Source organism: Thalia democratica, chromosome 5, assembly GCF_965202585.1.
Source record: "Thalia democratica chromosome 5, ktThaDemo2.hap1.1, whole genome shotgun sequence".
NCBI lineage: Eukaryota > Metazoa > Chordata > Thaliacea > Salpida > Salpidae > Thalia > Thalia democratica.
In genome coordinates, this window is record NC_139169.1 from 65,359,961 (window position 1) to 65,369,787 (window position 9,827).

The 9,827-nt window shown below is 25.7% G+C and overlaps 1 protein-coding gene across 1 annotated transcript; it reads right to left on the reverse strand.

The window, feature by feature from the left end:
- Nucleotides 1-4,615: 4,615 nt before the first annotated feature.
- On the reverse strand, nt 4,616-9,353 carry LOC145837035 (uncharacterized). The gene is made up of 10 exons (XM_082944803.1): nt 9,259-9,353; nt 8,720-8,898; nt 7,992-8,187; nt 7,221-7,394; nt 6,971-7,134; nt 6,631-6,763; nt 6,209-6,325; nt 5,794-5,897; nt 5,385-5,631; nt 4,616-4,891 (listed from the first exon to the last, which is right to left on the reverse strand). Exons 1-10 carry the CDS (start codon nt 9,323-9,325, stop codon nt 4,872-4,874), a joined length of 1,401 nt encoding a protein of 466 aa, XP_082800929.1. The 5' UTR covers nt 9,326-9,353; the 3' UTR covers nt 4,616-4,871.
- Between the last annotated feature and the right edge of the window lie 474 nt (nt 9,354-9,827).

Consider the following 9,827-nt stretch of genomic DNA (forward strand, 5'->3'; position numbering starts at 1 on the left):
AGCGAGAAGAAAATAGACGTGAGTCAAATGAAAAGAACAAGGTCGGTTTCAAACTCATACGTCGGCAGATATACACGTTCATGTACCTTCACTTAGGCATAGTGCTTTCTTTTTCAGTGTATTATGTAGAGAAATTGGGTTTTATCTCCGATGAAATGGTTATTTTTGCAAGTATGAGTTATTTTGCTAGTCATTTGTATAACTTTTTATGCTGTCTAATGGTATGTATTTTTCGTTCAAAAGTTCCAACTCTTGATATAGAAAGAGAATTTTTGAGTATTAGAAGCAAAACTTAAATAATTTTGATATTAATGTTTCATAGTAAGGTTTTTTTTTTAAGTTATTATAAAGTGTTTAACTACTTTACTGCTGTCTGCTTTAATTTTTTTTAAGCTTTGTAAAAATATTTCAAGTTTTAACTTTATAGTTCAAACTTACATTAAACAGTTTTGTTAACTTTAAAACATGAAATATTTCGATATAAACAGCGTGTTGCTAAATTTTTTACTCTGAGTTTGTTAAATTTTTGAAAGATTTGTAGTGTTAAAATTTTTGTAAAAACTTACAACGTTTTATTTATTCGGTAGTTTATAACATTAGTATTTATAATAATTGGTTTTATCTTCATAAAACTAAATATACTCAATTATTTTTAGTTTTACTTTTTTTTTTACTATTGCTACCATATTTTTAATGACCTATTTCTTAATAAATATTAATCATTTTATATTAATTTTACCAATAATCTACCGTTTATACTATTTTTTTAAACTTGAAAAAGTATACAATGTTATTGTTATAATTGTTAATGACAAATTTATTAACTTTATTAACTGATTTGTTTGTTAGGTTGTATAGACACTTTTGCTAGGGGTCAATAAGTTCGTTTAAATATACTTCGGTAATTTAATATAAATGTATACTCTTGTATATGTTTTGGTTTTCAGAAAATAAATAGAGAGATCTCAACTACTGGAGGAGAAATAATGAATTTATTCTCTTTAAGTTATAATTTTTTAGTTAAACAGGTTAACAAAGCCTGTATTTATTTTAGTGTAAGAAAAACTTAACTGAATATACACATTTAAAAATATTTTTCTTAGAGTATAAATGAATAATTTGATGATTTGAATTTCAACATTTTATGTATGTTTTTTTGTTTTACTTCTAGCTAAAGTTGTGTCAATTATTCAAAAGTATTTTTTTAGAATTACGAAACGTTAAAAATTACAAAAAAAACTTATTGAAATTACTTTTAAGATTTTGCAGCATTAAAACGATTATTTTCTTGGAGAACATACGATAGAACAAATAAAAAAAAAACATAAAAAGCAAGTTAAATTTAACCAAAAAAGTTTATTATTGTTCAATAATAAATTAAAATTGGAAATATAGCTACAAAATAGAACAAAAACATTTAATTTATAGATATTCAGGCTAAGAACTAGACACAACCTGAATCGTCATTGTATATTTAATTTTAGAAGTAAAAAATGGGCAAAACAACAATCTAGGAAAAAAACAAATATAAATTTAATGAAAAATCTATTTAATTATGTATTATTTTTAGAATGTATATAACAAAATGTTTGTCTTTTGATCACGCGTATGCTAGTTAAAAATCGTTCACTGCGAGGAATTTTTATTGATATTTGACGAATATTTACTACTCATGCATTTCAAGTCAAAGCTAATTTGCGGATCATTTAAGATTGTACCAACCTCTAATAAAGAGTACTAAGTTCAACATCTTTCGAGTTACCACGGTAGTAGTTTAGGACGCGACGCGTTCCATAAGTAAGTGAGCTAGTACTTCATTACTACATCACCACTAACTAACAAAACTGCAGTAACATACCTACTCTGTATTTAAAAATGTACTGTTTGCGATTTTAAAGTTTTAAGCAAAAGTTTTAAATGTTAAAAAATACTTTACTGCTTTTACTTTTTTCAAATTTTTAAGTTCTTATATAAATTGAACTCCTTTTGTTACTTTTAATGTTCTATAATTACATTGTTCATACTACCTAATCAGTGGATCGAATGTAGAAGATTTTGTAAATAACTGGCTAGTTACTCGACATAAACTTGATCGGGCAGCTTTAATTTTTTAGATTGAACTTTTGAAAGTATTTCAACTTGTCTAAGTTGTATAACCTACTAAATTAGCTTGGTTCTAGTTTTTGCAACGTTGTAAGTTTTTATATTAAGTTTTTTCAGTATATATCCTTAATACGAAAACTTTTAATTAAAAAAAATAGTCGTAAGCCACACCTATACTTCCTTTATAGCCCTATTCTATAACAAAAATGATAAAATTAAAAAACAACTCGCAAAAGTTATCTATCTAATTTTATTTAATTGTAAGCTAGTAACTTCAAAAATTTTAGGAACTTTTTGACATTTTTAAGAAACAGATAATGCGCACCCAAAAGCTTGCCCTCAAAGCAGATTTATCTGGCCCACGTCTTGTTATAAAGTTTTCTAAAGAAAAATTGAACTGATTTTGTTATGTTTTAAGGCTGACAGACTGCAGCCCGGGAGCATGTAATCTTGCCTACCAAAAAACTTAAGAAACTTACATTAGATATTTCGGAATATGAAATAAATGTTGAATATAAAACTCATAGTTTAACTAAAACTACAACTGCAACCCTCGAAGACTTTTATTTTTGAAAAATTACTTGTGACCACCAATTGCCTGCAGACCCCTGATGTGGGCTGTGAATTTTACTTGTTAGCATTCAACGCTAACGATTTTTTCTATAACAGGACTTAATCAAAATATTAGAAAAGTAAGTGTACTAAGGGAGTTTTACTGACAAAAATCGTGACTTTTTAAAATAATTTTATTTTATGGAATTTAGTCTATTGATTGGTAGTAGTTGTAGAAATCACCAAGCTACTTCTTCATGTATCGAGTTTAATATTGTTAGCTGTGAAACAAAATGTTAATGAAAGCATGAAGAAGGCGAAAATGCAATTAATTGAAGAGTTGTGATTTCTGTTGGAAATAAACAAGACTTTAGTAGTTAAGATAATAACGTTGACGCATGTAATCAATAAAAGAACTGGTATAATAAATATATGCATTACATGGTACGTAACAGGACAAAACATATTTTAGCTGCAATTAAAATAAATTGTTTGTGTTAAGAGGTTTCCCGGGTACCTCTAGAGTGTTTGATAGTTTAGCGATAAGTTTCCTCTATTTTAAAATCTCAAAAAATTTAGATTGATAGTATTATGATAGATGTGATTGTATTTAGAACATTAAACATTATATACAGCATGTGGTCAACAGAACTTCTCAAAAACGATTTAAATAAGTCTAAATCAGGGTTTAAAAAGAATATTTTACCTACTCGGAATCATCAACAAGTCAGGGGGTGATAAGCTGCAATGGGACAAATGGTCAGGGACTCGTAAGTAGTTAAAAGGTCATAAGGAGGCACTTAGGTATATTTTACAAGAACTTCAAAACTTGCACTGAATTGATTAAATTGTGATTGGAATGATTGAACAAAATAAAAAGGTCTTAATTACAATTTAGGAGAGATCCAAAACTTACTGTAAATTTTTTGGGGTTGTTATGAGTTGGGGCGATTTTTTTCTAAATAATGTGCTATAAAACTAAGTATAGGAAAACTAGATTAAAAAACACTAAATAAAAATAAAACGACTAAGTATAAACTTTTTATGCTCGCGCGATATCCATATTTTAAAAGTTCTCAATTTGCACGACTTCATTATAAAAACAGATGCATTTATTGTTTTAATAATAAAATAATATTTTTTTTTGTGTGATAATTTTTAAGTGGTATCAATTAATAATTTCTATAAACAAAACTCTATTATAAATAAATGTATGTAAATTAAACAAATTCAAGTGGTGTTAACCAACTTAGAAAAACTGAAAGTTAAGATTTAAATGGAAATAGAATTGAATAGAATTTGATATTAACTTGAAACTCTTGTGATATTATAATTGTAAAATAAAGTTGTTAGAATAAAAGTTAAAAGGTATCCCCAGGAATGCGACTCGATAACCAAAAGGTTCTTCGTGCACCATTTCTTAGTACCAAACATTTTGAGCATTTTTTGTCGTACAATAAACTATGTGTATAAGGTATAAAACGAAAACAAACAAAAATGTTTTTTAGTTTTAAGAACATTTATAGATTAATATATATTTTTTCAACCTTCATCTGGTGTTTTAAGCAGAACAAAAACACTTTCAGCAAGAGTATATACACAAAAAAAAAGTTAAAACAAGTTTTTAAAACAAATATTGATTATTAAATTTTTATAAACAACCATTTTAAATATTTAAAAGTTATTTTTCTTTACTTAATTCGTTTCAGAAAAATGCAAAAAAGTGAAAAATAAAAAACTTCTGAAAGTAATTATACAAGCACATACATATATTAGCTTTAAAAACTTCGTTATTAATTACATTACTTCCTTATATAATATAAAGTTAAATTTAACTAAATCAAACTATTGCACAAACTAGTTTCCTTTTATTGGTAAATAAAATGTAATGTAAACTCTACTTAAAAATCAACGGAAATAGTTTATGTTATGAAATATTGATTTTTTTAACTTTACTGATAACGTTTTTAAATAACTTTAAAAGTTTGAATATTCTTTTTCAAATGCGAAATCAAAACGAATATTTTTATTGATATTAAAAAAGTTGCTTATCTTGCTTAAAATTAAAATTATGTATATTTAAAATCAGTAAAGTACTTAACATTATTCAAGTGTTGTTTTACTAAACATCCGTTTTTTAAGAAAATTAATAACTGCAGCATTACATCATTATTAAAAACCTACAACTATTATAAATAAAGTTTTAAATCCTTCTTTTAACTGCTTTTCTTTTTTCCTAAAAAAAAAGAAAGTTTTCTTTAGAGTTGTACAAATAAATATAATAGTAAATTTTGATAATAAGTGCAACTAAAACCAACAAAAACTTGTTATACACAAGAGTAAAAGTTGACCTTGTACTAAATTAAAGAATTAGTTTTTTATTTACATATAAAATGTTGAAGTTATAAAGTACATGCTATTGTACTATTTTTAACGTTAGGGTTTTACTATTTATACATCTCAACTGAGATTTAAAATTATTTTCGTTTAAAATTTTAACATTTTTATGCTAGTAAAATGGTCCTTACATCTTTTATTTTTCAATATATTTGTATTTTCAACTTGATATTTTTTTAGTAGATACTTGTTTAACCTAGCTAATAAATCAAACTAAACAATATAATGTACGTACTTAAATTTAAAACTGTTTCCTTTAAAATTTATTTTATAAACTTAAAAGCATAAACGCTTCTTAATTTAATATTAAATATTATAAAAACACAACAAACCAAAACTTTTTATACTTTTCATTATTTCAAGTCTTCTTCCAATTAATACGATGGCTACCACTAGTACAAGCACGATAAGAGCTAAGAGGTAAGTGGTGTAATCGTAAGCGGTCAGTAGTTGAGAAGGTGGATCGTAACTTCCAATCAGCTCCATTTCGATCGGAATTCTCACTTCTGTTTTGCAAACATCACTGCTTTTAACTGATAATTCTACTTTGTTTGAATAAACATGCATCAAGTGGTGTTCCTATAGAAATAAAAACACAAATTACGGAATAAGTAAAACGAATTTAATGCAGAAATTTTTTTTATTTTGACATTTTTATTTTTACCGAACGCTAGTTCAATAAGAATTACAATTTTTTTTATAAATATAAATTGTTTGTCTGTGTGGATAAATAAACATTACCTCTATTGTTGTAATATTGATCGAATAGATATTTTCAGCAGTTTTTTGTACTTCGTACGTGAAATTAGGAACCAGCACTTCCTGCTTAACTTTCATGAAGCGCACTGAAAAAAAAAATATTTATAAGCTAACTTAATTGTACAAAAAAAAAATTTGTACTTGAAGTTTTATTTTTGCAACCCTTTAAGTTGCTGAATAATAATACTTTTAATAACTATTATTATCAAAAAAAAAACAAAACAAGGTAGCTAGATATTCATTTTTCTTAAGGTCGTGTTAAGTTTACAGTTAATGCATGAACAGCTTAAGTTGTAAATAAAAACTGACGAGTTATTTTTAAAACTTAATTAAAACTTTGACAATTTAAAGAAAACCTATCACATAAAGGTCACATAATTGTTTCACAAAAACTAACCAATATACAAATTGACAATTCTAGGATCTGGGTTTGAGGATAGACTAAAAACGCACGAATTATTTTTACCAGTTTTCCATTTACATTTGATGGTTTTGATAGCTGTTTCCGGAGTAACTGTTTATTTTATTTAGTGTATGTTGGCAGAAATCAATAGTCAATGCATTGTTATTTTTTTCTATAATTTTTATCCCCATAACCGTGAAAAAAGTTCTATTTTCACTATACACAAATTAATACAACTAACAAATAGTTTTAAATATGTTTTTATAATGTTGAACATTTAGAATTTACCAAAATATTTACAAGAGCAACCATGTGCTAAAAGTTGTATAGGCTTTAAAGTTCTAATAGTGATAAAAAACAAATAACAACTTTATTACTATAGATTTAAAAAATATATTTAGCTTTTAAAAACTTACAATGTACATTTATTATACGGTTACCGCTATTGTAGGAATTTTTATCGACACTATTCACAGACTTAACTATAACAACACAGTAAACATTTTTGTTTTGATCTTTTCGACTGAAGTTTCTCAAAACGTATTTCTCCTATAAACGAAAAGCTGTTACAGACGGATTATGTGTAAAATAGCCTTAACAATCTACATATTTAAATTTTTATAAAGATACACACTAAATAAAAACTTTAAAACTTGTATATTTAAAAGAAAACTTTCATTGATGCACTAATAAACTAGTTTTATAAATTTTAATGTTTAGTTTTATATATATATATTGAAAAAAGACTAAACTGACATTAGAGATAGTTTTAGAGTTTGCGATAATTTTATAATTTTGCACAGGAGGATTACTTGGTGAATTGGTGCAATACAACTTAACCGTTTTGTTTTCGCAAACTTGTAAAATACCCGACCCAGTATCATTGTGCCCATCAACTCTCAGTTTAACGTTTTTCGGAGCTTTGTAAAAACAAAACGTTAATCAGCTGTTAAGTGCAATTCACAAGCTTAGTTTTAATATTTTGTTATAAATAAACATAAAAAACCTCTGAAGCAAATAGATTTTTTCTTGGCAACCACCCATTTAGCTGCTGAGCTGCATTCTACCTCATTTGAATTCATATTTTCGTATCCTGTTTTGCACTGTGCTGTTCCTTTATCTTGGTATTTTGAACTTGAATTAGGAGTAACAGTCATTAGGGCAGTCTCATTCCGACAGTCTGAAAGTTTTTCAAAATAAACAAGTTTATTAAAAAAGTTTTATTTTTGTTTGTAGTTGCAGCATAAAAGTAAATAAAAAATTTAAACGTTTGAACAAAAACTAATTTAGACATTAAACAATGTTACAACTTAAGAACTAACGTCTGTATGTTTTAGTCTATATTATTTAACAACAGAAAAATGTTACGTCATCAATGGAGATTTGTTTTTACAGTTTTAATATTAAATGTTATCAACATTTACAAGAAGCTGTTGTATATAGTTTTTGTTTTGGATAAACAACATATGTTTTAAATTTTCTAACTTTAAGCTTCTAACTTTTTTAAAATTTTTTTTTCAAGTTTTTTTACAGTTGTTCAACTAAATGTTAAATTTAATTTAATATTTTTCTATAATTACTGTAAAAGTCATAAAAATTGTTTTTTTTTTAATTTTTTTAAAAGGTTTTAAAATATAGTCGTGGTTGCAAATAAAACTAAAGTTATTTTAATATTAACATGTTACTATACATCTTTAAATTGTTGTTTTACTTTTTCTTTAAATTTATAAAGTGATTTTGTGCTGAATAGATGATGTAAATAACAATTCTAACTGACCCATAAGATTAATATTTTCCACAATACAGTACCGATGAAACGGCTCATTTTTGAATTTCAGTCTCACTTTTATACTGAAGGGTATTTTGAAGTCGAACAAATTTTCAGCCTTAATCACTGCCAAGTTGTTTCGGCCGTCCCTGAAGCCTCCGGAGAACCTTGGAGGTGATCCAGCCGAACCAAGTCTACCTCCAGGCTACAAATAGTTTAATATTTTTTAGCATTACAATTTTTTTTTAGATATTAATCAGTGCTTTCTTTATTTCAAAAATGTGAGAAAAGTTAATAAGTAGCTATTTAAAATTTTGTATTAATTTTTTTTTAGTTTAAAAAACCAATAATTGCAACTAACTATAAGTTTTCTAAAATTGAAAATCAAAAAAATCACAAAACAAAAAATCTTTTTAGCTTTTTTTAGATTTCTACTATATTATAGATATATATTTTCAAGTGTGTAAAACTCGAAATTTTTAGTGAAATCAGTACAAAGTTGAATTCTATAAAACTATGTTGATTTAATAGTTTACAGAAAAAATAAAAAACTTTGAAATGCTAACATGTAGTACAGAAAAATCAAATACAACTTTTTTTTCACTATTCATTCAAAATGAGTTGTACATTTTCTATCTCCCAATAATGAATTTTGATTAAATAATCAATAGTTACAACCAAATTAAGATTAAATTTTGCTAGTGTTTCAATTACTTTGTAAACTTTTAAACACCAACTTTCGAAAAAATAGTCCATTCTTTTTCACCGAGTCGTATCCACCATTCTGCAGTGGCGGCAACTTCACTTGTTTCCACTTCAAACATGTCCCCTTTGTAACCAGTCGCCCAAACATCCTCATCTCCTTTGTGCGAAGGTGATTTCCTCAACACAAATTTTCCTTGCTTGCCGCAATCAACTGAAAATGTTAGTTGAGTTTTATTGGTTGTTAAACTCTAGTGTTTAGTAAAATGTAGGAAAATGAATTAGATTTGGATTAATAAAGACCGTTTAGTTTCCGTCATACACTACACTTGGAATATTACAAAAGTGATATAGTTTCTTTAAAGATTATCGGCTAAATCTACTTTTTAGTATTTTTTAAAGTAGGGAAAACTTTTTAAACAGCAAATCTTTGATGGGCCGGACATGTTAATTTTATTTATGAACTGCATAATTTTAAAAATTACAGAAAATTATAATTAGTTGTATATCTTTAAGTAGCTAACGATACTTTAGTTAACAGTAATAGTTTAATAAAGAATGCTTATAAGACAACCTGGTTTTCTTAAAGCTTCCAAAGTTTTTATATAAACCGTAAAAAAGACTAAATAAACCAGTAACATCTCGACACGAAATAACTTTCAAAACAACTGAAATTAAAACATTAAATTATTAGCAATTTAGTTTATAAATCGTTTAAATACACAAACATATTGAATTAAAAAATCAAATTTTTTATAAGAGAACAGCCAAAATTTATTAGATCGATAATAAAATTTCTAGTTTAAATTTTGCAAAATATTAACAATACATAATCAAAAAAATAAGCTTATTGTAAAAATATAAAAATATTAAAAAATCTATGTTAAATTATAATACATTTGCAGATATATGTATAAACTATGCTTACAAAATTACAAAAGCTTCAACAAAATATATATTTGTTGCAATATCTACTTTTAATTGGGCTAAGTTCTATTCTGGTTGTATTACAATTCGATTTTGTTCAATTCAAATTACCACAATTAAAATTCATAAAAAACATAAAAACCATATCAAATATAAAAAACTTAGAAAATAAAAAAATACGTATGCAGGTTTTATTAATATCTAGAATCAACTTTT

What these genes read in the sequence shown, in the direction of transcription:
- LOC145837035 (XM_082944803.1), bottom strand. Translation starts at nt 9,325, where the DNA reads ATGTTACTGGTTTATTTAGTCTTTTTTACGGTTTATATAAAAACTTTG. An exon ending in GGAAGCTTTAAGAAAACCAG is followed by an intron (nt 8,899 to 9,258) that starts GTTGTCTTATAA and finishes TAACATTTTCAG; the next exon opens with TTGATTGCGGCAAGCAAGGA. An exon ending in GGAAAATATTAATCTTATGG is followed by an intron (nt 7,395 to 7,991) that starts GTCAGTTAGAAT and finishes AAAAACTTTCAG; the next exon opens with ACTGTCGGAATGAGACTGCC.